The sequence below is a fragment of the Macaca mulatta genome, chromosome 15, assembly GCF_049350105.2.
Source record: "Macaca mulatta isolate MMU2019108-1 chromosome 15, T2T-MMU8v2.0, whole genome shotgun sequence".
Taxonomy (NCBI): Eukaryota; Metazoa; Chordata; class Mammalia; order Primates; family Cercopithecidae; genus Macaca; species Macaca mulatta.
The window spans coordinates 118441841-118469756 of NC_133420.1; the positions used below are offsets into that span (position 1 = coordinate 118441841).

Here is a 27916-nt window from a genome sequence, read left to right on the forward strand (position 1 = left end):
CCCGCCTCAAAGGCCAATTTCTGAACAATCCTTTGAAAGGCATTTCTCACTTTCTTTCTACACTTGAGAGCCACGGCCATTGTATGTTGGGTGCAAAATGGAATTCCTGCTTGGATAGCTACTGCACCTTTACCTAAAGGGTACAGAATTAGTCTGCAGAATGAGCTCTTCTTCATCCTGTAATTCCACTAAGAAATGGAGAAAGAGGCCGGGTGCAGTGGTTCACGCCTGTAATCCTAGCACTATGGGAAGCCGAGGGGGGTGGATGGCTTGAGCTCAGGAGTTCAAGATCAGCCTGGCCAACATGGCAAAACCTCATCTCTACAAAACATACAAAAACTTAGCCAGGTGTGGTGGCGTGTGCCTGTAGTCCCAGCTACTTGGGGGACTGAGGCAGGAGGATTGCTTGAACCTGGGAGGTTGAGGCTGCAGTGAGCCGAGATCGTGCCTCTGCACTTAGACTGGGTGACACAGTGAGACCCTGTCTTAAAAAAAAAAAAAAAGAGAGAGAAATGAAGAAAGGGAACATGTTGACGAAATGTGTTAACTTTATTCCCAGAGGAGAGGATAACATGAAGTAAACTTCTTTTGGTCTTTGCCCACAAGAGAAGCAGCCTTCCCTGGTGAAATGCCACACTCAGCAGTCAATTTTTTTTTCCAGAAAAGCATTTAATAAGACAAGGAATTGGGCTTAATGCCTCTCTGGGTACTGCCAGTTTTGCCTCTTTCTTTCTCCTTTTTTTCATTTGTTTTAAACACTCCCCTAAGTGAGAGGCTGTTTGTGTGACTTGCAGGTTTGTATCTCTCACCCGTCTCTGTGGTGTTGCTGCACTCTGAGGTCTCTCTTTGGTCTTGTAAATGGCATCCCCCTTGTCAGAGGTTAAATTTTCCCTCTCCTTGTAAGTAGGGGCTATTTGGAGACTGAAAAACTGTCTTTGTCATTCTGGTCCACTTTGAGCAACCTTCCTTGTGGCCTAGGAGATGGGCTCATCCTGTCGTTGGCCAGGCTGGGGCCTTCTAGGGTCACAGTGCGCAGCGGGCATGGGGCCTTCATGTCTGTGGCAGGTTGCCCTTGTACCTGGAGAGTCGTCCTGGGCATGAGGCCAACACACCCCCCTCACCTGGGCAGGAGAGGCGGCCAGGTAGGAGGACCCACGCCCTGAAGCAGTTCCCTCTCTGTCCCCAGCCTTCGGTGGCAAGCTGAAGAACCCACTCCAAGTTGTCCTGGTGGCCACCCATGCTGACATCATGAATGTTCCTCGACCAGCTGGAGGCGAGTTTGGATATGACAAAGACACATCGTTGCTGAAAGAGATTAGGAACAGGTGAGGGGCAGCCATTTAGTCTTCAGCTCATGGATAGCCTCCTCTCCCTGAGAACTGAAGCAGAGGTGTGAAAAGTACAGAGGAAGCCTCATGAACCAGAGAAAGGTTTTAAAGGTCGTTCTTTCTTGGTCGACTCTTTTCTTGTACAGGTTGTGTATCCCTTATTGGAAATGATTGGCTTTGGAAGTGTTTCTGATTTCCTATTTGTTTGGATTTTAATATATTTACGTATACATAGTGGTTGAACATCCTAATTCAAAAATTCTAAATCTGAAATGCTCTAATGACCATTTCTTTTGCATGTCTTGTCTTTGCCCAAAAAGTTTTTGGATTTTGGAACATTTCAGATTTCTGGATTAGGGATGCACAACCATTATTTTTCATGTTTATTAAAACAATGAATCCACATAATAAATCAAATACCGATGAAGAGCACGTGATGAAAGGCAGCCGTCTTTCCCCTTCTTCCTACCTCCCAGCAACACTGCCCGGAGGTAACTTCTTTTAGCTCTTTAGATTTCAGTACGCAGTATTCAGTGTTCAGAAACACTCATCAGTGTAGCTTACAATATAACTTGCAACCTACTAGTGAGTCTTAAAATTCATTTAGGAAGTCATGGCCAATTCTTTTTAAAATGGGATGAATGCAATGGGATAGGATAGGATAGGGCAGGACAGGACAGGACAGGATAGGATAGGATAGGGTAGGATAGATCAGAGTACTTTTCAAGTCAAGTATTATTTTGTAAGACGTTTGTTTCACTGATGAGTATGGGTATGTATAGGATTATGATGCAAAATATGTTTTTACTTAGAGTCTATCGAAAAAGTTTGAACCTGCAGCTTTATATAATATACTAGTATCTCTGATCTTGCATTATCAACTTGAGACACTTATCTATTGTCTTGAGACACTATATCTGTTGTCAGATATAAAAATGGGGCTTCTATTAATATTTTTAGGTCAGTGTTGTAGCTTTTGCATTCACACCTCTATTCTTAGTCCCTCCACTTTCCACAGTATCTCTTGTCCTCACTTGTAAGGTGCGAGCATTAGGCCTCACCTTCCCTGCCTCGGGAGAAGCTGACATCTTTCCATGCTGTGTTCCTGCTGCTTCGTGCAAACCTGAAGTTCCCGCTCCTGTGACTCTGAGTGTATGCCAGTTTCCCCACGTCTCTGCACCCACTGTGACGAGGCAGAGCCCACCAACAGCAGGGATGGGGAGGGGCCTTTGCAAGGACACCAGGACTTTCCTTGCCTCCTACCAGGCTCTTGAGCCAGTAGGAGCCTGGCCCCTCCATAGAAAGGCCTGGGGAGATTGAGTCACTGCTGAGGAGGCTGCTGCTCTTCCCTTAGGTTTGGAAATGATCTTCACATTTCAAATAAGCTGTTTGTTCTGGATGCTGGGGCGTCTGGGTCAAAGGACATGAAGGTGCTTCGAAATCATCTGCAAGAAATACGAAGCCAGATTGTTTCGGTAAGTACACCCTAGAGAGGGCCTGGACCCCTTTGTACTTCCTGGTTTGCCTTCAGTTTCAGGGAACTGTTTCATAGTAGGACCCAGTAAGAGGTGTCTGCCTGGACATGTTTTCATTCTAGTGCTCTGGGAAAAGAAAGGAAGACTAGAGAAACAAGGAGACGATGGGAGATAAAAGGTTATTAAGGGCAAAGGTGGACCACTTCAATTTTATGAAATTCTTACCAATTTATTGGTTTCTTTAAAAACACTTATTTTATTTTTTCAGAGACAGGATCTCACACTGTCATCCAGGCTGGAGTACAGTGGTGTGATCATAGCTCACTGTAGCCTTGAACTCCAGGGCTCAAGCAATCAGCCTGCCTCAGCCTCCCAAGTATCTAGGACTATAGGCACGCACCACCACGTCTGGCTAATTTTTTTGATTTTTGGTAGAGACAGGGTCTCACTGTGTTGCCCAGGCTGGTCTCAAACTCCTAGGCTTAGGTGTAAGCCACCATGTCTGGCCAATTAAACAAAAAAAAAAATTTCAAAAGTGACTTATTGTGGAATATTTTAAAAATTCAGAAAAGTAGAAAAACAGTCACAAACTTTTTTGAAAGACAGAAAAGAATAAATGAACAAAGGGAACGAGACTGCATTCTTGGGTTGTAAGATATGACTGAATATTTTATTTTCCCCTAGTTATATAAATGTAATACAATTTCAGTTAGCATCTGAATGGGTTGAGGGGATTGGGATTTTTATCTTAAAATTTCCATGGAAAAATTAATTGAACATATTATAAAGCCCCTGATAATCAATACAGCTAAATAGGAGGAAAAGCTTAGAGAGTGTAGAAGTAAATCATAATATCTTTAGAAATGTAATGGAAAATAAATATGTTATTTGAATTTAATGGGGTAAAGATTATTTAATAAATGAACCTGGCACAACTGGCTATTTGTCCGGAAGGAAATAAAGTTGGATTCCTACACCCTACAAAGTCCAAAAATAAATGGATTAAAACTTTTAAATGTAAAAACATAAAACAATAAATATCTTGAATAGAAATTGTGGAGAGTGTATTTTCAAAATAACTAGGGACTGAGGAAACCTGTTAAACCAAGATCTAAAACCCTAGAAATTTTAAAAGAAAATACATCTATTTGAAAATCTAAAAATTTTTTAAATTTTTTTCTGGCAAACAAGTAAACAAAGCTGAAAGGTGAAATAGGCTTGGAAAAAGCCTTCTCAATGCATTGGACAGATAAAGGGTCACATCATAATGCTCAAAAAGCTCTCCAGAATTGGTAAGAAAGGGGCAGGCATCCCAGTGGAGAAGTGGTGGCATTCACTCTGGACTCTTCCTGCTGCCCAGGCCTGAGGTCAAATGTGGGCAGATGCCTGTCTCTCTCTCTTACCTTTAAAGCTGCCTCTGGGTGTATCTCTCTCTCTTTTTTTTTTTTTTTTTTTTTTTAACTGCTTTGCTAATAGGAAAATGCTGTGCTTTCCACACCAGATTCGCGTTCCAGACATGCTTGCAGAATTCTCGGGAAACCCTTTCCTGCCTCCAGTAAACCCTGCCCTTCACACCAGATATCCTCTTTGGGGCATCCCCATTGTGGCATCATCAGAAGATAGGGGGTAGTCTGGTGAGGCCTGGGAGGAATCTGTCACAGAAACCGGGGCGGTGATCTGGGAACTAACAGTGATCTGTGAGGCCCCAGCGCTTCCCCACCAGGTCTGGATTGGGGCTGCATTCCTGAGGCAGGAGGGAATCCCTGGAGATTTTTGAGCTGGGCGCTGGCATGATCTGCTGCATCTCAGACAATCCCCCCGCCCAACCCCTAAACTCCTGAGCTCAGGCAGGTGGAGCCCACCATGTCAACTGCACTCACTCCTGAGAATTTTGTTTTTGAATGCAGAGTGGAATTTAGCTGACATGAAAGAATTTGAGAGGGGAGTGTGGAATTAACGGCACAGTGTAGCCTGTGGCTTGTGTGGTTTCTAATTCAGAGGTATGTGGATTGCATGAGTCTGTAACACAGGCTGATTTACTTAGCCAAGTTAAAAGGTTAAAAATCCACTTCAGCCTGTATACCAAGAATGGGTCTAATTGGAAACACTGTTTCAGCAACAGTCCCCATGAATGCCGAATTTACTGGTAAACACTCACTCTAATATTGATGATGATACTCATTCTCTTTTCCTCTGTTCATAAAATGATCATTGCCTGAGTGAAACAGTCACAAGAGGGAGAGAGAGCAAGGGAAGAAAGGCGGGAGGGAGGAAGAAATGAGGGAGTGAAACATTAGGAGTTGGTGAACATTAGTTGATTGAGTGACTGAGTCCACAGTTCCAAAACATTCCTGGAAGACTCAAAATCTATTTAACATGAACCAAAGAGCCTTTATAAAACTTTATATTTGCGCAATAGATTAGGCTTCAAGGCGAGTCTAAAAAACAACTGCCCCAGCACTCAACCCAAAAGGCACTAACTAGCTGGACGCAGTGGTGTGTACCTGTAGTCAGAGCTACTCAGGAGACGGAGACAAGAGGATTACTTGAGCCCAAGGGTTTGAGACCAACCTGGGCAATGGCGAGATCCAGTCTAAAAAAAGAAAAAAAACATAAACAACAACAAAAACAAATCTACTCATTCATCAGATCAAATCATATGCAAGGCGCCTGAATGAAAGGCGTCCTTTCCACTGTGGCTCTGCTCGGAGCACCCACAGCTGCAGGTGAGTTGACCTGTCCCGCCGTGCCCCTTCTAGGTCTGCCCTCCCATGACTCACCTGTGTGAGAAAATCATCTCCACGCTGCCTTCCTGGAGGAAGCTCAATGGACCCAACCAGCTGATGTCGCTGCAGCAGTTTGTGTACGACGTGCAGGACCAGCTGAACCCTCTGGCCAGCGAGGAGGACCTCAGGCATATTGCTCAGCAGCTCCACAGCACAGGCGAGGTGAGGCCCTGGGAGCCCAGGCAGGGGGCCATGAGAGGTACCAGGGACTCAGCCTGCCCCAAATTCCAGCTCTTGGAGGTGGTGTGAGCCTGGGGAAGCAGTGTGGAAATGGCCCAGCTACCTACAATATTTCCAGACGTGTGACAAACAGCCTCAAATGATGCTCTGAACTGCAGTTCTCGGCTCACCCTAGGAGCTGCCATTTTGTCTTGTGTTTTGCTTTTGTTTCCAGTGTTTTGCTTTTGTTTCCAGAGTCTGTTCGTTTGGGAGTGCAGTGCCCGCTGCCCTGGGTGACTGGGTCTCTCTTCACTCCCCCTGGGCACTGGGAGCTTAACCTGCTACTCCTGGCAGCCTTCAGGATGGCTGCCTTCTATCAGCATGGAGTTACCAGCTCCACACAGATCTCCTGGGCGCAAAAACAGTTGAGGAAGGCAGTAAGGTATCCTTGTGGAGACGATGTCTGGAGCCACAAAGACAGAGAACTCTAGTGCACAGATACACAGAGTAATCACAATTAGAGATGCACCTTAAAAAACTCTAGCAGGCAATGAATGCCCTGCAGAAATGATTGAGAATGGGAGGCTTTGCTCTGGTTCTGTGACATTCAGCACCGGGGCGTGGTTTGGAAACCCAGTTCTAATGGCATCATGTGCCTGTCCCCAGAAAGGGTGCAATGCCTTCACGTTTCTCCACAATGTGAAATCGGGAGCCTGCATGAACTAGTGTGGGCCAAGAAGAACAGTTCTGAATATTGCAACTAAAAGCAGCTCTGAGATTATTAAAAGCCAGGTGCTTACCTCCCCAGTCTCAGGTGCCAGGTCTGGCCCTATAGCCAGTTTGTATGAGTCATGTTTTCTTGAAACTAAACCTGAATCCACAAGCCAGTGACCTTGAAAACTGGAGCCGCGTGGCAGTAATTTCATCAGCCTTTAAACTCCTAAACAGCCAGTGAATCTGCCAACAACACCTCCAGGAATACTTTAAAGTGATTGAATCCAAGGAAGAACACAGGTGAAGGACCGCGTCTTAGATGAAAAGATACTGCTGGATATAAAAAAAATGTGTCAACTCTAATACTAAACTCCTTTGGCCCAGGAGTCCCTTGCTTTCTAGTACTAGACCAGCAACTTTCTAGATCATAGCATATAGTCTCCTTTATTTGTCATTACATCCCTGCTTGCACTTGAGACTTGAGTAAATAAATGAAGATGTAAAGAAGGAGGGACATTAAGCAGCAGGAACTACATTGTGTGGCCTGACTTTGATTGGCCCGGGGCCTCCCCCAGACCTGCCTTCCATATCTAATCTGCAGATCTTCAGAACTCCCCAGTGGCCCTTCTGACTCTGTTTTCTGGGCCAGGGTCCCACACTGCATTTAGCTGACTGTCTTGGCTCTCTGCTCTCCTCCTCTATGGGACATGGTTGTCCTTCCTGAGCCTGAGGCGATGAGCAGTGTTTAGGAGCAAACTGCAAATGGTATTCCAGCCAATGCTGTATCAGGAACTAGATGGATACTGACTCTGCCCTCCAGGAATTTTCAACCTAGGTTCAATTCTGAATAGACTTGTAGACAGGGGGCATCTTTCAGGCTGAAGCCAGACTGTGGGCAAGAAAGTACCGTGTGGTCACTGGTGCAGTCGGAGCCTCCAAGTGAGGGAGTCCCGTGCGACGGCCACTCTCCAAGAGAGGAAGCAGAACTGTTCATAAAGGGAAAGTTCCTTCTGGTTTTTGTCACTTCTTTTTCCTTTTTTATTTTTTTAAGAAATAAACACAACCCAAAAGCTGAAGTCCCCTTGGGCCATCATCTCTGGTCTCATTCCTCTCTCCTGTTCTCTGAAGCCAACTATGGCAGCATATCCTTCCAGGCCTTCTCTATGTGTGTGTTAAACATTCACATAATGGTATAATAATACAATGTTCTCTTTTTTGAAACTTTTCAAGCCTTTGGAGAAGTTGCAAGGATAGTACCATGAACTCTCATGCACGTTACATTTGTTTATTTTTTAATTAATTAATTTTTTTTTTTTTTGAGATAGAGTCTCACTCTGGTGCCCAGGCTGGAGTGCAGTGGCAAAATCTCGGCTCACTGCAGCCTCTGTCTCCTGGGTTCAAGTGATTCTCCTGCCTCAGCCTCCCGAGCAGCTGTGATTACGGATATGAGCCACCACGCCCAGATAAGTTTTGTATTTTTAGAAGAGACGGGGTTTTACCATGTTGGCCAGGCTGGTCTCAAACTCCTGACCTCAAGTGATCCAGCTGCCTCGGCCTCCCAAAGTGCTGTGATTACAGGCATGAGTCACGGTACCCAGCCTACTACATTTAAGCCAATCAATTGGTGACATTTTGCTACATTTGCTCGATTCCTTTCCTTTCTATTTATTTTCTTATTTATATTGCAGACATGATACATTTCTTCCCTAAATAATTTAGCCTATATCTCCTAAGGAGAAGGATATTTTCCCACACAACCCAATATAATTGATGATTCCAGAAACACAACATTAATATAGTACTATGATTGAATATATATCATCCTCATACAAGGGTTTGCCACTGGTCCCAATAATTTCTTTTAAAAGTATTTTTATTTATGTACTTATTTTGGGATTCAGAATCCAGTCTAAAATCACTCATTGCATTTGGTTGCTGTCTGCTTTTTTTTTTTTCTTTCATTTCACTGGCCTTTTTGAAGACTCCAGGGGAGTTGTTTTTCAGAATCTCTATTCTGACATTTTCAAGCTGCTTTTCTCCACTCGGTGTTTGGTTTTTGAGATGCATCCATGTGGAGTGGCCTCGGGTCACTCCTTAGAGCATCTGCTCAGCCTCTATTGCCGGGGTCAGGCCCTTTTGTGCTCTACATGGCTGGTGCACCTGGCCAGGGCTCTGCCCCTAAGTGTGACTTTCTGTTGTCTCCCCGCAGATCAACATCATGCAAAGTGAAACAGTTCAGGACGTGCTGCTCCTGGACCCCCGCTGGCTCTGCACAAACGTCCTGGGGAAGTTGCTGTCCGTGGAGACCCCGCGGGCGCTGCACCATTACCGGGGCCGCTACACCGTGGAGGACATCCAGCGCCTGGTGCCTGACAGCGACGTGGAGGAGCTGCTGCAGATCCTCGATGCCATGGACATCTGCGCCCGGGACCTGAGCAGCGGGACCATGGTGGACGTCCCAGCCCTGATCAAGACAGACAGCCTGCACCGCTCCTGGGCCGATGAGGAGGACGAGGTGATGGTGTATGGCGGCGTGCGCATCGTGCCAGTGGAGCACCTCACCCCCTTCCCATGTGGCATCTTTCACAAGGTCCAGGTGAACCTGTGCCGGTGGATCCACCAGCAAAGCACGGAGGGCGATGCGGACATCCGCCTGTGGGTGAATGGCTGCAAGCTGGCTAACCGTGGGGCCGAGCTGCTGGTGCTGCTGGTCAACCACGGCCAGGGCATTGAGGTCCAGGTCCGCGGCCTGGAGACAGAAAAGATCAAGTGCTGCCTGCTGCTGGACTCGGTGTGCAGCACCATTGAGAACGTCATGGCCACCACGCTGCCGGGACTCCTGACTGTGAAGCATTATCTGAGCCCCCAGCAGCTGCGGGAGCACCACGAGCCTGTCATGATCTACCAGCCACGGGACTTCTTCCGGGCACAGACTCTGAAGGAAACCTCACTGACCAACACCATGGGGGGATACAAGGAAAGCTTCAGCAGCATCATGTGCTTCGGGTGTCACGATGTCTACTCGCAGGCCAGCCTCGGCATGGACATCCACGCGTCAGACCTGAACCTCCTCACTCGGAGGAAACTGAGTCGCCTGCTGGACCCGCCTGACCCCCTGGGGAAGGACTGGTGCCTTCTCGCCATGAACTTGGGCCTCCCTGACCTCGTGGCAAAGTACAACACCAATAACGGGGCGCCCAAGGATTTCCTCCCCAGCCCCCTCCACGCCCTGCTGCGGGAGTGGACCTCCTACCCTGAGAGCACGGTGGGCACCCTCATGTCCAAACTGAGGGAGCTGGGTCGTCGGGATGCTGCAGACTTTTTGCTGAAGGCATCTTCTGTGTTCAAAATCAACCTGGATGGCAATGGCCAGGAGGCCTATGCCTCGAGCTGCAACAGCGGCACCTCTTACAATTCCATTAGCTCTGTTGTGTCCCGGTGAGGACAGCCTCTGGCTTGGGCAGGGTCTGTTTGGACTGCAGAAGCAAGGGGGTGGTGTAGCCCATCCTTTCCTTTGGAGATGCTGAGGGTGTTTCTTCCTGTGCCCATAGCCAGGGGGATGCCACTCCTCCCTCCGGCTTGACCAGAGAAAGCCTGTTTCTCTGCCGCTACCTCCCTCCCCCTCTCATTCCATTGTCTGTGGATGGTCATTGTAGTTTCAGAGCAGAGCAAATCTTTTACTTTGGCCACTCAAAAAGCTAGTGTACCTCCTCTCAGTGTTTCGGACTCCATCTCTCATCCTCCAGTACCTTGCTTCTTACTGATAATTTTGCTGGAATTCCTAACTTTTCAGTGACTTTTTTTAAACTACTATATTGATTGTCCTTTAAAAAAGAAAAGTGCATATTTATCCAAAATGTGTATTTCTTATACGCTTTTCTTTGTTATACCATTTCCTCAGCTTATCTCTTTTATATTTGTAGGAGAAACTCCCATGTATGGAATCCCACTGTATGACTTACAAACAGACAATATGTGAGTGCCTTTTGCAGAAGAGGGTGTGTTTGAAATCATCAGAGTCAGCCAGGAGCTGTCACCAAGGAAACGCTACCTCTCTGTCCCTTGCTGTATGCTAATCATCGCCAGAGGTGCTTCACCCTGAGTTTTGTTTTGTGTTTGTTTTCTGACAGTTTCTGTGTTTCGTTTGGCAAGGAAAGGGGAGAAAGGAATCCTCCTCCAGGGTGATTTCATGATCAGTGTTGTTGCTCTTGGAAGACATTTTTCAGTTTGCTTTTGTTCCAATGTCAATGTGAATGTCCACATGAAACCTACAAACTGTCACGCTTCCTCATTCCCTCTCATCTCAGGTAGAAGGTTGACACGGTTGTAGGGTTACAGAGACCTATGTAAGAATTCAGAAGACCCCTGACTCATCATTTGTGGGTGGCAGTCCCTTGTAATTGGTGCATAGCAGATGGTTTCCACATTTAGATCCTGGTTTGATAACTTCCTGTACTTGAAGTCTAAAAGCAGAAAATAAAGGAAGCAAGTTTTCTTCCATGATTTTAAATTGTGATCGAGTTTTAAATTGATATGAGGGAACATGTCCTAATTCTTCTGTCCTGAGAAGCATGTAATGTTAATGTTATATCATATGTATATATATATATGCACTATGTATATACATATATATTAATACTGGTATTTTTACTTAATCTATAAAATGTCGTTTAAAAGTTGTTTGTTTTTTCTTTTTTTATAAATAAACTGTTGCTCGTTGCATTCGTTTTCTTGATCTTTAATTCAAAAGGATTTCTTTTTATTTGTTGTGTTTTTACTGTTGTCATCCCACATAGCAGGACAACCCAGGCCAAAACCTACAAAATCATTACACCCAAACTCTCAGGGTTTTTTAGATGCTGATTATTACTAAAATTAGGAATGGTGTGGGAAAGTGAAAAGAGCCCAGATAATTTTCACATTTCTTCCCATTGTAAATAAAACAGGCCCCTTAGATTTTTCTTGGGTGAACCAAAAAACCAAATTGACTCTGTTCGTTTTGGCAATGGGGAACAGAGGAAGCTCTGCTACTTCTACACAAAAATGAAGGGGATGACACCAGGAGGAAGAGAAAACCTACAGCAAAAAGACCTTCACGCCTTTCTTACATTTTCAGTTCATTTTTGTTTCAAGCAAGTTGTCCACGATAAACATGATTAATGTTTATAACGAGAAAATAAGTTCTGATGAATAAAATTAAAACTAGACATAGCTGTGTCTACAAAGGATGAGACTGAAATGGAAATTGTGGTCACCTTAAGGAGTGGAAACTCCTTTTCTTATCTCAGCTCCTTCCTGAGTGTTGGCCTCACTCTCTCCTACTTCAAAAGACTGCTTCCTGTAGCAGCAGATAGCTAAAAACCAGAGAGAAGGGATTTGTCTCTTGCAGCATCTATATGTAAAATCCCAGAGTGGAACTCTGATTGGATTAGCTTGGGTCACATACCTATCCCTGTGCAAATTTGGAAAAGACAGAGTTATTAGGATTGGCCTTATCACCCAATGAGCTGTTGCGGGAGGAGCAGTTCTCCCCAAGACCAGGGTTCTGTTAGTAGAAGAAAGGTGAGGGAGGATACTGGGGAAACACATTTGAGTTACTGTAAAAGTCTTAATGCTTTTCTTGTTTTGAGAGGGAGAGAGAGAGGGCTTGGCTTCTGTGACCCAGGCTGTGGTGCAGTGGCATGATCATAGCTCACTGTTGCTTCAAAGTTCAGGGCTCCAGCAGTCCTTCCGACTCAACCTCCTGAGTAGCTAGGACTACAGGTGCACACCACCATGCCCGGCTAATTTTTTTTTTTTTTAAGAGATGATCTTACTATGTTGCCCAGGCTGGTCTCAAACTTCTGGCCTCAAGCCATCCTCCCACCTCTGCCTGCTGAAGTGATAGGATTACAGGCCTGAGCCACAATACCCAGCCAGTGCTTTTGTTTTATGCAAGCCCTAGGACAGGCACCTGTTCATATGATTGTGGGATTCCCGGGCTTCTGAAATGTTGGGACCACAGTCAGGAATCATTGCAACCCAAAGGTCAAGAGCTTAAGGATCACTCAACTCACTGCCCCATCTTGGGAAATGCCCTGGGGGACTCTTCAGGGGGCAGTTTGGGGTCTTCTGTACCAGGAGCTCTGGTCAGGCTGAAACTGGCCACTGCGTAGCTGGCTGTCTCCCCTTCAGGAGGGAGGAAACAAGACCATAGCTTACCTCTTGTGTCCATGGTGAGAATCAAAAGGTGCAAATTCTAGGAGTCAGAAAAGCCAATCATGGGACCCTGTCTCTTAAGAGTTGCTGTGAAACGCACTCAGGCGCCGTGTTCCTCATCACCTCTTTACTATAGTGTAACAGTCTCTGGATACCACGTCCAAACTTTGGCCACCTTGGGGTGCCTGAGGTCTCCATTGTGGACAAACGTATCCTAAGGACCCAAAGCCGGTGTGGTGTGGGCTTGAAGGCATTTGTGGGAGTTGCAATGAATTCTAAAATCTAAACCCCTACACCTTCTAAAAGGAATGAGAACTCTAGAAATTTTGCTGGTCTTTTTTGTAGAAAGGTGTCAGGGTGACAACTACGGGATTCACAAAAATCATAAAACTACATTTGGCCCTGTCGCTGTTCAGAGTCCACACTGGTCTTACTGAGCCCTGATAGAGTGACCACAGAAAAGTCACTCTAAAGTGAGGGGCCCAGCCTGTCTGTTCTCGCATAAACAACGGCTAGATAACAGCCGGGCTGTAAAACCAAGAGGGAAGTGCAGGGATCTGAGCTTAGAAGTAAGTGGAAAGCTTTCATTAAGAGTCAAAACATGGGCCAGGTGCGGTGGTTCACACCTGTAATCCCAGCACTTTGGGAGGCGGAGGTGGGTGGATCACCTGAGGTCAGGAGTTCGAGACCAGCCTGGGCAGCATGGTGAAACCCTGTCTCTACTAAAAATACAAAACAAATTAGCCAGGCATGGTGGTGCGTGCCTGAAATTCCAGCTACTTGGGAGGCTGAGGCAGGAGAATCACTTGAACTCAGGAGGCAGAGGTTGCAGTGAGCTGAGATTGCACCACTGCACTCCAGCCTGGGCAACAAGAGTGAAAATTCCATCTCAAAAAAAAAAAAAAAAGAATGAAAAGATAGAGGCCAGGTGTGACGGGTCACGCCTGTAGTCCGAGCACTTTGGGAAGCCAAGATAGACAGATCATTTGGGGTCAGGAGTTCGAGACCAGTCTGGCCAACATGATGAAACCCCGTCTCTACTAAAAATACAAAAAAAATTAGCCGGGCGTGGTGGGGGGGGCGCCTGTAATCCCAGCTACTCAGGAGGCTGAGGCAGGAGAATCGCTTGAACCCAGAAGGCAGAGGTTGCAGTGAGATGAGATTGCTCCATTGCACTCCAGCCTGGGTGGCAGAGTGAGACTCCATCTCAAAATAAATGAATGAATTAATTAAAAGATGGTTTCAGTTTTGCAAAATGAAGATAGTTTCTGGAGGGGATGGTGGTGGTGATTGCACAACAATATGAATATATTTAATGCCACTGATCTGTGCAGTTCAAGTTGGGTAAAGTAGTAAATTTTGTGTTTATATATATTACCACAGTTTTCTTTGAAAAAATCTAAAAACATAAAGCTGAAACCTAAAAATGTCCAGGTAACAACAAAGCTGGCAGAGTAATGTACAAGACTACCCATTGTATTTAGAACAGCTCAACAAAGCAGGGTCCCCCAGAAAAGAGGGACAGGAAAAGGGATTGATTGCTTTTTAAATAATTTAATATTTATTATTTAAAAAAAAAAAAAAGAACGTTCTCAGAGGGGGAAGAAGTGAGCGTTTTCTTTGACTTCTTTTCTCCTTTGCCTGGCAGGGGTTTTGTTTTTAGTTTGAATTCATATGTGAGACCTGGCACCACAGTCTGCAGGACTATGAATTCCTGAGAACTTAAACGGAACTGTTCATGAGGAATAGTGTGAGGGTGAGGGCCCAGCCCTGGCTCACCGAGTCCTCAGGGCTCAGCTCCACAGCTGCCTGAGGAATTTGCTGTCAAGGGCAATCTTCAGCAATCCGGATCACAGCTGGGCTTTGGGTGGCAACCTGAGGATGAGGTCAGACTTGAGCATCACAACCGAAAGTCACATGCTGATGACAGGCTCCAAATCCTCCCAGCCCAGGGCCTGGTGGCTTCCAGACGTTGACTCAGGACAGGAGCCGCTTGTCTGCCGTAAGTGAATGCCACGGCCAGAGAGGGTGGACCAGGGGGACACCTCTGATAGGGAGAGTTAAGGAGCAGTGAGCCCCCTTCCACCTCCGCTGAGCAGAAAGGAACTCCTGGAAATGCCTTCGGGACAGACAGCTGCTGACCTCTTCCTGGAAGCCCTGGGCCTCAGAAGGTTGCTGGTTCCTGCCTATTTGCTCCCAAGGCAGATTCGTGATCCGAAAGGATGGAAGAAGTATGTGGGTGTGAGGAGGAGGGGCAGGGAAGAAGCCACAGGAATGCTCACAGCAGAGGTCCTTGGAGACGCTGGGCTATCCCTGGTGGCAACACTCCTGGGGCTGGCGCTGGGTGAGGACGGCCTCACAAGCACCCTGGGCTGTGACTCCAGCCCCCAGGATCCTCCTCAGGGTACAGAGAAGGAGCTCAGGTGAGCTCTGGGTGGACGATACCGTCTTTTCCCATTGAAATCACAGAATTTTACAACTAAAGAGAACTTCCAGATGGTTTGAGTCAACCACACTCTCTGCGGGCTGGAAGCAGAGATGAAAAGATTTAGACAAAATTATACGGTTCAATTACTAACAATTCAGACTAAGCGTCAGGTCACCTGACCACAACTGAGGCCCCTCATACTATTCTACTAAGAATATTATACTGCAGTATATATGTGTGTGTGCACGTGTGTGGATGTGTGTGTCATGAGTGTACATGTATATGCAGATGTATGCATCTGTATTTTGTGCATGTGTGTGTGCACTTGTGTACATGTACATTAATGTATGTGTACATGTGTCGTGCATATGTGTAGCATAGTGTGCATATGCACATGTGTATATGTGTTTTGTGCATGTGTGTATGTGTGTATATATGGGATAAGTCTGTCTTTGTTGGTATGTGCATATATGTGTGTGTGGTGTGTGTGTGCACGCGTGTGTGTGGTATGGTGTGTGTGGTGTGTGCATGTGTGTATGTGGTGTGTGTGGGGGTGAGTGTGGTGTATGTGTGATGTGTGTGTGTGAGGTGTGTGGGGTGTGTGCACGTGTGGTGTGCATGTGGTGTGTGTGTGTGGTGTGTGCGTGTGTGTGGTGTGCATGTGGTATGGTGTGTGTGTGGTGTGTGCGTGTATGTGGTGTGAGTGCATGTTTGTGGTGTGAGTGTGGTGTGTGTATGTGTGATGTGTGTGAGATGTGTGGGGTGTGTGCGTGTGTGTGTAGTGTGAGTGGGGGTGTGTGTGGTGTGTGTGTGTTTGGTGTGTGTGGTGTGTGTGCATATGTGTATGTGGTGTGGGGTGTGTGTGGTGTGTGTATGTGTGATGTGTGGTGTGTGTGTGTGTTTGGTGTGTGTGGGGTGTGTGTGTGTGTCCTGAGAGATTCTCAGGCTGTAATGGCTTGTTTTTCTGGCCAAGAGACTTGATTCTTGCTGATTCAGCCATGAGTGTGCATTTCCCACAATCAGGGTGACTAACCAGGACATCCGGAGAACTTTCTTCCTCTCTGCCTCACCCATCCTGCCCGCTCCATCCTCAGAGCAGAGACTCAGATGCTGAGGCCCCTGCCCCAGTGTGTGCCCCACGGGAGGTTTGCAGAGCCCTCAGGTTGCGTCACAGCCAGTGTTGATGAGCATCATCCTGTCTTCCAAGAAGGCAGGCCAGTCACCCAAGAATGAGCCAGAGCTGCTTCTGTAAATCACGAGATTCTGTGACCCAGATTAACATGGAAGGAGAAACCAGCAGCTGCTGCCGCCGTAGGCACAAGTCAGCAACTTCAGTCCTTCTGAGGCTGGCCCTCCCTGGCCACGGGCTGCCCCCTGCCTTTGGGGTAATTTGAGGCAATGAAAGTTTTTATTCCCTTTGGTTGTATTTTCTAGACATGCTTTAATGTAGCTGAAATCATATGAAGTGTTGGATTTTATACCCTGCTTTTTTTAAACGGAAGATGATGACACAGTTTTTGTTACAATGTTATTAGAAGCTTTTCAGAAACATTCCTTTTAATGGCTGCAAGATACTATAATAATGTTGTCATATCCCAATTCTCTACTGTGAAACACTCAGGCATTATTCCCTATTGAAAACAAAGCTGGGCTAAACATCTTTATGCACATTTTTTTCCTGTATTTCGGACTGGACATGATATATGTGGTTTTTTGGCTGTCAGTACATGACAATTAAAATCCAAAAAGAGAAAACATTAATTGCTGAGCAAAACTTTGCATTTATGTTGCACTCTATCTGGTTTTCTTTTCTCCCAGAAAAACATTATGTTATTAATCAATGGCTAACACACTTTATAATTTTTACCAAATTTTTTGCTACATATAACAACTTTTGTAATCTCACTCTTTTAGCAAGAAGGGAAAAAATTCATTCTTTCCACCATCAGGACAGATTAATTACTCAATAATTACAGTTATTACTGGTTTAGAAAACGTTGAGCTCCGAACTCATTACAGGCAATGTCATACATTTTAAAGATTATTGTCAAATCTGGTGAACACTCTATCAAGTTTAGTTTCATTTGATTATACATAAGCTGTAAGATTTTCTGACACTGTGAGTTTAATTGTCTAGTGACTTATTTTCAATGCTTGTTAATGCCAACACTCATTATCCAATTGTCATCCGTGTCCGTCTCTGCCTGACTTTATGGGCTGAATTTCTGTGCAGGTGCCTTTTGCTGGGAAGGAAGCCTTCTCAGGGCTCTGGGCCATTCTGTGTGGTTCCATTGCCATCCCGCTCCAGGTACCGAAGGATTCAGCCTCCAAACTCTGTTGCCCACCTTGGTGGTTGGACACATACTCCTGGAGGACCTTGAGTTAAAACAAGCCACATACATCCTGTTGACATGGAGAACAGCCAGCTACTGAGCAAACGTGCAACACTGGTGATATTGTACAATGTTCCCAGCTGTGAATTTATCTCATTGTTTTCACCTAGTGACATTTTTATCTTATCCCTCCATAAGCCGGGCAAAAGTACACTAAAGGCTTGATTATATTCTCTCTTGTCACTTTGGAATGACTATTTTCATTTTTTATTTGAAAATGAGAAATAAAAAGGAATCTTACTTCTCTCTGCCCCTTAAAGCTATTTCCAATAAAGATCCAATGAAGAGTAGCTTTTTTTTTTTTTTTTTTTTTGAATTGGAGTCTTGTTCTGTTGCCCAGGCTGGAATGCAATGGCACAATCTCGGCTCACTGCAACCTCTGCCTCCCAGGTTCAAGTGATTCTCCTGCCTCAGCCTCCCGAGTAGCAGGCACTGCAGGCATGCACCACCACGCCCAGCTAATTTTTGTATTTTTAGTAGAGAAAGAGTTTTACCATGTTGGCCAGGATGGTCTTATCTCTTGACCTCATGATCCACCCACCTTGGTCTCCCGAAGTGCTGGGATTACAGGCATGAGCCACTGCACCTGGTTGCTTTTTTTTTTTTTTTTTCCTTAACTGACTCTTAAACCTTGAGAAGACTTGCTATTGTCAGTGGTTCCCACACTTTGGGAATGTTATGAAATAGCAAACTTTTATAAAGAACATGGAGGACTGACACTCTGACACTTTGTTTTGCGAAGAACACAGAAACAGCAATATCTATCCAATGCTGTCACCAATCATCATGCCCCAAAAGAAAGAGAAGGAAAGAAAGAAATTAATAAATAGAGAAAAAATATTCCAAATGAAAAAAATTTAAAAAGTAAAGAAGCAAGGAAGGGCGGGGCACGGTGGCTCACGCCTGTAATCCCAGCACTTTGGGAGGTCGAGGCAGGTGGATCACTTGAGGCCAGGAGTTCAAGACCAGCCTGGCCAACATGGCGAAACCCTGTCTCTACTAAAAATACAAATATTAGCCCGGCGTGGTGACACGCGCCTGTAATCCCAGCTACCGGGGAGGCTGAGGCATGAGAATTGCTTGAGCCCGGGGGGCAGAGGTTGCAACGAGCCAAGATAGTGCCACTGCACTCCAGCCTGGGTGACAGAGCAAGACTCTGTCGGAGGAAAAAAAAAAAAGAGCAGCAAGGAAGGAAAGAAACAAAAGAGAGACAGAAAGTAGGAAGGTTATAGTCTGAGAATAATTAACATTCCTTTCAATGGAATAACTTAATCTTTGCGGAAAAGGAAAAAAAGTTACCCAGTGCTCCTCATTTTTCTCCATTTCCCTGGAATAGTGAAAAGTTCACCATGAGCCACATGACTCTAAAGGTTTATTTCTGTGTTTTGTTTGCTCAGGAGCCTTTGCTCTTTGCTATGCATAGAAGTTCAGGGAAAGCCCTCAGGCCCCATCTCGTGACATATTTCATGACCATGTTTATTCCATCCCCTGAACACTAAAACTTACCCAAGGCCCTTGCGTGAGGCCACACTTTAGGAAGCACAGTAATTCTGGTTGCTCTTAAAATAGGGGCATAGGATCCAAGAGTCAGGAGGAAATGGGATGTCTCGAAGTTCAGCCCGAGCATCACCCGCCATGAAATACAAGGGTCAGTCAGTCTCCGCTCAAATCATCCCAGAGTTGGATGACTAGAAAAGCAGATTTTAATTCTATGTGAGCTGACACTTGCCACCTGTACTTCTCATCCCTTGTTCTGTCTTCCAGGTTTTAAAGACGCCTTGAATCCTCCTCCACAATACCCGCTCCACTATTTGTTAGCACAGATATGATGCTGCTCATGGATTGTTTTCACTCCTAAAGACAGTGGTGCAAGGCAAGGTGACCTGGAGCCAGACCATCCTGAGTGCCCACCCAGCTTCCCAGCAGCCCGTTGGAATTTGGAAGGACATTTGCCTCTGTTTATAAAGCCTGGCTTTTTGCTGAAAGCCAGGTCTCAAAAATGTTGTTTTATTAATAGAAGCTATACCCTGAACATTTGGCTCTTTTTCGTCCCATTTCCCCTTTCACAATCTTAACTACTCCCAAGACAATGGATACCTCTGTCTGTATCAAGGGCAGATTGTCGAAAAGAAAGTCAACAGGAAATAAACATTATTATTTCAAAAATATTATCCTCATCCATTTAAAATTAAGGGGCTAGGAGAAAAGGATATGAACATTTAATGTTGAATGGGTTAGGAGTTTCAGTTTGGGATGAAGAGAAAGTTCTGGAGATAGATGGTGGTGATGGTGGCACGACAATGCAAATGAACTTCATGCTGCTCTCAAAAATTGTGAAAATGGTCAAGTTTATATTATGTCTATTTTACTGTAATAAAAAAATTTTTGGTTTTCAGTGGGCAGGTGAATAAGGGAACCCTCTTGCCACCTCTTGGCAAGAGCAAGGAAGGAGGTTGGAATATCAGCAGTGTGAGCTCTTCCAAGGGCAGTGGTGACAGCCTGGGAGACTGGTCAGCGTAGCAAGGGCAGGTGCAGGTCCCTGGTCCTAGAATGTGAGTGTGGCAAGCCAGCCTTAACTTCTGTCTGCCTAGGAGGCATCATAGGAGGTGAGCCTTAGTGAGCAGGGGTAAGCTCTGTGTGTGTGCAGCAGCAGATTATCTGTCTGCTCATGCAGACTTTGTAGATTGCTCAGAGTTGCCTAGAGGGAGGGCCCGTGGGGCCTGAATTTCAACGTGCACTTAACTCATCAAGCCATGGGCTCTCTCGGGGCCATGTCTGCCTACCCCTTGCAAAGCCTCCGGATGGGTGATCCTGGGCGCTAAGCCCTGACCATTCTAAAATACTATTTGGCACAGCCTGGATGAAGTTTGTACATAGAGTGTGCAGATCCCTCAAGTTCCCTGAACACTCCACTATGCAAATCACGCAGAGAAATCAGCCAGGAGGAAGACGAGGTGTGGGGGAAGAAGAGCACCAGCCAGGAAGCATCACCCCAAAGCTGAGTACATGAGGCTGATGAAGAGAATGTCCATACCATTAAAGAGACTCTAGCATTCCTCTCCTATGTTTCTCAACCTTTGTCCTTGTTAATGCCTGAATAAAACTGAACATGAGAGTGTGGCCATGGGAATTACAGTACAGGCCTAAGGAGAGGTTGTAAACTTGAGTTTTCCAGGCTTTATCAACACTTGACCATTTCCTCCCATGTTCTGGGAACTCATTAGCCCCTTTCTGTTTCACCCATGCAGTAACCCTCTTCTTGGGCTTCATTACTCCAGTATGCTTTCCAGAACTATCATATTCCTTTAATCTTCTTGAAATAAATTTGACTTGGATCACACTCCCCCAAATGTAGTCTCTTTCATTGTTCAGGGAGCCATTCTTCCTCCCATGGTTGTCCAAGTGTCCTGGGGTCTTCTGAGCAGTCTGTGTTTGCTGCCTTTGGTCATCCCAACCTGTCTGACCTGCTTCCCCACCCTCCATGTAAGCCTGAGTGTGGAAATATTCCAGAGCCCACATGCTCCAAGCTCAGCCACCCCAGGCGTGAGTGTGAGGAGGCTACAGCCCTCAGCCTCCTGCAGAAACCCCCTGTCACTCTCCCAGTTCGGGAGGTGACTCTTCTCGCCTCTTTCTCCACCTCCACCAAGCTCTGGACAATGAATTCCATGATGACGCTGACCTCTAGGTTCATAAGAGAGGTTTTCAGACCGGCTCCAGGAATTTAGAAAATCTTTTCCTCTCTCTTCAGCCTTGGCTTTTGGATCACTGTGAACTCGGGAATCTATCAGGAAAGTCTAATTCTGAACACTGATTCTTTTTTCTCTTCACATTCCTATTGTTAGAATTCTGATCATCTGTGAGAAAGCAATATCCCTGTCTGTATAGGGTAGATGTCCTTGTAAAGGGAACACGAAAAAAGAAAAAAAAATCATATTTGCACAAGAAAGTATCATCCCCCTTGTGTTATATACACCACGGGTCTGCAGGCATGAGACTGAGGTCAGACTGTGAGTATTCTCCCCTCCATCCCACCCACCACCTGCTCTGTGACCTGCTCCAGAACCCCAGGCAGAAGATAAGATTTCTCCAAAACTCAGCGGGGAGTCACAGAAAACAGGAAGTGCTTTTGAGGAAGTTTTGAATGGAAGCAGAGGATGAGAATTGGGAACTGTGTGCTAGGAAATGACCTCTCAGCTGCTGCCCTTGGGAGGGGTGTGGTGTCTTGGTTGCTGCTCCTGTGAACTGCAGAGAAGGTCAGGTTTAGCATAAACTGTTCCCTGTGGTCCTCCTGCAATTCTCCTAATGACTGCCCGCCCTCAGTACCAGGTTCCATACACCCCTACAGCACTGCATTCCCATTTGTTGGAGTTCCACCTCCTGAGATCAAATCCTGGCTTCCTCACTGACTAGCCCTGTGCCCTTAGGCAAGCTCCATAACCTCTCTAACCTCACTGTACACATCTGTTAAATGGGGATGAGGGCTATCCTGATGATCAAATGCCATAATACATGACAAGGCGAATGCTGTGCTTGGCATGTAAGTGAGCAGTGTGTTCCCAGTTGACCACTGGTTTCACAAGGCCAACAAGGACAGTGGGATTTTGGGTGAGTCTTTGGGTATTTTTGCCTTGCTTATCTGTATTTTCTATGTTTTTCATAGTGATTACTTGTTCCATTTGTTTTTCACCTAAAATATTACTGAAAAATAACAGATGAAACTGCTGGAAGGACAAAGGCTAAGGTCCTCTGAGAATCCTTGAAAACAGCCACCAATAAGTTATTCATTGGAAATTTCAAAGGGAAACTTCCAAACCAAGCCACCTCACTGACAGGCTTAGTGCTCTAGGAACAAGGTGGGGGGGATGTGGGCCATTATTGTTTATAAGCCAGAGAGCTGGTGGGTTATTTGCTCTATCTGGTAATTAAACATTCACATATTCTACATTTTTAAACAAATCAATGGCTTTTTCATCAAATTATGAACAGGCCAGGACATAGAGACTGAAGCTTGAAGGCAAATGTTCACTCCTGTCTGCTCCACATCTGTTTTTCCAGGACAACACAACAATGGTCGATCCACTAAAAGTCAAGGAAGTCGTGATTTTTCTTGCTAGAAATCAAGAAAGTCGTTTCTTGATGTGCTTATTATGTTCCTGAGAATATGCACGAGAAGAAGGAGAAAAACACAAGCCTTCCAGACGGGCCACTGCCGATTAAGCTTGTATTCTAGGGAGAGATGATGCCCACCTTTAACCTCTTTCAAGGCATCACACATTTTGGGGCTCAACAACCAAGAAACAACAGAGGAGAAAGCAATGATGATGGAAGCTGTTTTGGCTGAGAAACCCCAAGGACCCAGGAGCTCCTTCACCCTACATCGAACCATGGAAAAGAGCTCGCCAGAGATAGGGCATTGGCACAGCTCCAGGTCATGCTTATGGTACCATATCCCTAATCCATCCCTCTTTGCTCTGTCCTAAGACTTCAGTTGACTGGCCTTCCCCAGGTCTCAAGGGCTTGTCACATTCTTCATTACTTTTCTGTGTTTTTTGACAATTCTATCTAAAATCTTCAGTAATGTGTGTTAAGGTATGGCTCCCATAAGAGTGTTTCAATGATTCAGGGGCACTCTAACCTTCCAAAACATTTGTAAGAAGAATAGTAGCTGTGTGCTTGGGACTACTTTCTAAGCACTACCTAACCTATCTGCTTCAATCCTCTCAATACCCACATTTTTAATTCCCCTTTACAGGTGAGGAAGTGGAGGCTCCACACATTTAAGTGTCTTGCCCAAAGTGATATGGTTGTCAAAAAACTGAACTACGATTTGAGCCCCAAATTATTTAATTCCAAAATAAGTGGCCTTAATTACTCTTTACTTGTGTACTTGATTATTGTCTGTGTCTGCCTGTCAACCATCACGCTCACCACTCACCCAACAAGTACATCCTAAATAAGTAATTGCAGAATGAACAAACACTATCTTCCCTTGAGGCCCAGAGATTGGAGGCATCACGGTGGAACAGCAGCGGGTCAGTGCTTTATTTCACAGTTCACTGAAACATCAGGGCCAGTGGCCTTGTGACACCTAAGGAGTCCAGACAACTTTGGAGTCCTTGGTACAAAAGGAATTCCTTGTTTACTTGCAGAAACACTTCATGTCGAGACTTTTGTAGTCTTCTTCCTTCCTTCTTTCCTTTTTTTTTCTTTTACTGTTTCTCTTTCTTTCTTTCCTTCCTTCCTTTCTTCCTTCCTTCCTTCTTTTCCCTCCTTTCTTCCTTCCTTCCTGCCTGCCTGCCTGCAAGCTTGATCAACCAGCTTAAGTTGTTACAAAACTAGAAAACCTGAATTAAGTAGAAATCATGAATTGAACATGTTTCAGAGGGAAGGAACTAAATCTAGCCTCAAATGAGAAGCTTATTTCCCAAAATATCAAAGCCTTTAAAAATTATGGCTAGCATTGTTTTTCTTTTTCTATCAGGACACTAAAATCAAATCTACGGGTGTCTGATTTTCACAGACTTCACAGACTTTGGGGCATGCCTCAACACCCAGCCTCATCCCTCCTCTTCTCCTCTTGGATTCAGTCCCTTCTCCTGAGTTGGGAGGTTGTCTGGACAGTGTCTTTGCTATCTGTGTTGCTCTTCTCCCCATCACCCGCGTGCATTTGCCCCTCCATCCCTCAGTGCATTTCCCCCATCCCTCAGTGCATTTCCCCCAGGATGCTCTGGCCACACTGACCAAGTGTCTCCATCTCTGCCCCTTCTTTTTTCCCTGAGTGCTGTCCAGTGTTTTCTGGAACCTGTGAACTTCCTGTGAATGCTAAATACTAAGAGCTTCTCAAAATGAGACTCCATGTTCTAAACAGAACCTGTAATCAGGATTTCAGGGAAGGTCAGCTGCCTTCCACCCACACAAGCACTTTGCTGTGTAAAACATTGTCTATGGAACATCAGTGTCACTTGGGGCCTTGGAAAGACATTCAGGAAGGGAGTTACCGAGTCTAAATTTCTGGAGATGTGTTTAGTAGGGAAGAGTTCACTATAATCCATGAATGATTGATTGATTGATTTCTAGAAAGGCTCACAAATGTTTCTTTTTGATACTCAGGACTGGACCTCTGAATCAGTGCGGAACATGAATGAGAGCGGTCAGGGGAGAACTGGAGGATGCTGATGGAGGCTGGAAGGCTTGCAGTCACTTGCATGTGCTTATCTAAGTGATGAGAATGTAGGAGCAGCAGGAGCTGGCTCATCACTACCCTATGTTTGTTACAGGAGATAGGACCGTCCTCCCACAGGTCAGAGCTATTGTTAATCAAGGTGACAGTGGAAGATGCGTTCCCACTCCTGAGTTCTTGCTGTAAATAGGTTTCCTGAGTGGTGTTGGTTTATTCTGAATTTGGGAGCCAGTTCAATCAAATGTTTCACTAGATTCAACTTTGATGAAAATACTAGCAAATCCCCCAACTAATGAGTCACTATAAGTAACTCACGGCATCTGTCCTGCTCCCCACATAAGGGAGTACTGGTCCTGAAAATGGGACCACATATATAGGGAACAAAAGTGATACAATGGGCCATGATGGTGTGATGAGTATTCCAGTGATTGCTTTGGGTAAATTTTGCTGGCCATAAAGGTTTCAGTTCCTCTACATAGACAAGGAAATGCTCCTCATGACCGACAACAGCTCCTGCACCAAGGCTGTCTAGTCATTAGAATGGTCTCTAGAAGACAATATCGTCAGTAATCACTGTTCGCAAGGAGCTTGCTTCTGTGGTACTGTGTCATTGCTAATAGTTTCTGTTAGAGCAACTGCATTGCGGGAGGCCTGATCCAGGGAAGGCAGAAACCAAAGCCTGTGCTCCCAAGAAGGTTATGAGAAATGAAGAAAAACACCAGCCCCTCTGCAGGAGGGGAAATGGTTGGAAGGACCACCCATGGCTAGAGACCCAGCACTTGGGTCATGACTCACCCTTGGTAGGTCAATACAGACCCCACTTCTTCAGGCCTTGGTTGTGGATCACACCCTGGATTCTTCCCTTCCAAGTACAGCCCCGTTGCCATGATGCTCCTTGAGTCAATGAGCTCTTTGGTCTGCTCTTCTGCTCAAGCAAAGAAAGGGTCTGGCTTCAGTTCTCAGAGGCTGACAAGTACCAAGGGGGCAGAATATGGGAGTATCCTGCAGGTGCTCCCAGCATCTTCCCTGGCTCAGGTGCCGGAGGCTTGTGGTTTTCTAGCTCTTGACCTCACACTCTCAAATGTTTGTTTTCCAATTCCTTCCTGAATAAGAGGGTGAACATGCCACCCCTTCTGGTGGTGAATGGGGTTCCTGAGAGCTGGGAGGTCACAGTCCAGACCCTGAGGCTCTTCACCAAACAAGTGCTGGAGAGCAAAGCCGTTCACTCACAACTCGCTCTCTCTCTTTCAAATCTGGGGAGGGGGAGGCCATCTGAGCAGTTTCTCTCCCACTTCCCAGTAAGGAAATCGCAAAGGACCAAGTGCGCTTCTACTGCGCCCAGTCAGGACTGATGGCTTTAAAAGAAGAGGAAGAGAGACCCGAGCTAGGACACTCGACTCCCTCGCCCTGTGGTGCCCTGCGCCACCCTGGGCCTCTGCAAACAATCCCCACAAGCAAGAAGGCCTTCACCAGATACACTCCCTGGACCTCAGACTTCCCAGCCTCTAAAACTGTAAGAAATAAATGATGTTTCTCATAAATTACACAGTTCCAGGTACTCTGTTACTAGCGACAGAAAAGAGACTAGGACAGATAACACAGTTAGATTGTATTTTACGGAGAAGTAATGCATAAAAAAAGGAATAATTGGCCGGACGCGGTGGCTCACACCTGTAATCCCAGCACTTTAGGAGGCCCAGGCAGGGGAATCATGAGGTCAAGAGTTTGAGACCAGTCTGGCCAAAATGGTGAAACCCCATCTCTACTAAAAATACAAAAATTAGCCAGGCGTGGTGGCGCACACCTGTAGTCCCAGCTACTCGGAAGGCTGAGGCAGAAGAATCACTTGAACCCAGGAGGCAGACGTTGCAGTGAGCTGAGAACGTGCCACTGCACTCCAGCCTGAGTGACAGAGAGAGAAATAATCTCCAAACATAGTAAACAAATTCCTGCAGACAGGAAATATAATGGTGGATACCTGAGCTAGGAGAAGGGGAATGGGGAACTATTATTCAGTGGATACAGAGTTTCAGTTGAGGAAGATAAAAAAGCTCTGGGGATAAACAGTAGTAATGGTTACCCAACGTGAACGTACTCAATGCCTCTGAATTCAAAATTGGTTAAAATGGTACTTGTTACGTTAGGTATATTTTACCACTTAAAAAATTATCGGTGATTGTGCTTCTAAAAGAGTTATCAGTTTAATCTTCAGTAGAACTCAACTGACAAACAGAAATACACAATGACTTCATTTTTCACAAAGTCAAAATATGCATACGAAAAGGTTATGGGGGAAAAGGCAGAGGTAATTATTTTTTCCCCGAAAGGTATTTTCTACGACGAATGTTTTTATGTAATAAAAAAATAAAATGACAAAAGTTTAGAATGTTTGTGGGTTTTGTTCGTTAAATGCTTAATTATATAAATTAATATATACATTAGATTAAGATACATATTTTTCCTCTATCTACAACATTTCTGCATTCTCTGTATCTTAAATCCTGACATTAAATGTCATTAAATTTCTTAAATCTCAAGAGAACGACTTGGTTACCAAGGAAGATATAATCCATAACCTAGAGAGTGGGCGAATAAAAGCAGCTTCTAATGTTATCAACTGCTTTTCTCCTGTCAACCAAATGTTTCTGTAAATAACTCCTTTCTGTTGGTTTTGGGAAAGACGTGGGAGAAAGAAGAATCTCTGAATGGAGGAGTCTGGAAAGGATGCTTGACAAAACGCCCGCGCTCTCTGGAGACGCAGCCAGTCTTCTCCCTCCTAGGGTCTGGTCTTGACGATAGCATCTCGTGTTTTGGGGACGCCTTTCCCTACCAGATTCTTCTAAAGCCCAGCTGCACCCACCCTTAAGTGGGAGATAAGGCTTCTGCCCGCGGGCTCTGCGTTCTTCCACCCGGCCCCACCTTTGCTGTGGACTAAACAGGAGCCACTGGACTAGAGTACACTGGCTCTCGGCTATGCGGACCAAAGATTCCAGGACTAAGGAAAAGCTAGGTTAGGCTGAAAGTCCATACTGGGCTTGCTGTAAACGTCTTTTCAGGAGCCACCTGCCCAGTGCAGTAAGTCGGGTACTTAGTTGATTCGAGCGCTCCAGGGAGACGCCCGACCCTACTCTGCGCAGCCTCGGGGTACCAGCTCCGCTTCCCCCAAGTCCACTGAGGCAGGCGCGCCCCGCTCTGGGACAGTCAGTAAACAAGCCACGAACAGCGCCAGGGGTCAGAGTACCCAGAGGCCCCGCC

General features: G+C 45.7%; 1 protein-coding gene and 2 long non-coding RNA genes across 10 annotated transcripts in view; 2 read left to right on the top strand and 1 right to left on the bottom strand.

The window, feature by feature from the left end:
• Positions 1-11184, top strand: part of DAPK1 (death associated protein kinase 1) — a 210907-nt gene extending 199723 nt beyond the window's left edge. For 6 of the 8 annotated variants that reach the window (XM_077965000.1, XM_028834216.2, XM_028834213.2 and 3 more), the window contains 5 exons: positions 1187-1325; positions 2683-2803; positions 5563-5751; positions 8672-9900; positions 10386-11184. In XM_077965000.1, the coding sequence (XP_077821126.1) occupies positions 1187-1325; positions 2683-2803; positions 5563-5751; positions 8672-9900; positions 10386-10419 (1712 nt within the window). In that variant the 3' untranslated portion in view covers positions 10420-11184. 8 annotated transcript variants of the gene reach the window in all.
• Positions 11185-14499: 3315 nt separating this feature from the next.
• Positions 14500-20592, top strand: LOC114672835 (uncharacterized). Its single transcript, XR_013404931.1, has 2 exons — positions 14500-15083; positions 19246-20592. It is a non-coding gene; the product is annotated as an uncharacterized LOC114672835 (long non-coding RNA).
• Positions 15873-27877, bottom strand: LOC114672834 (uncharacterized). The gene is made up of 3 exons (XR_003723355.2): positions 27692-27877; positions 25457-25586; positions 15873-17464 (listed from the first exon to the last, which is right to left on the bottom strand). It is a non-coding gene; the product is annotated as an uncharacterized LOC114672834 (long non-coding RNA).
• Between the last annotated feature and the right edge of the window lie 39 nt (positions 27878-27916).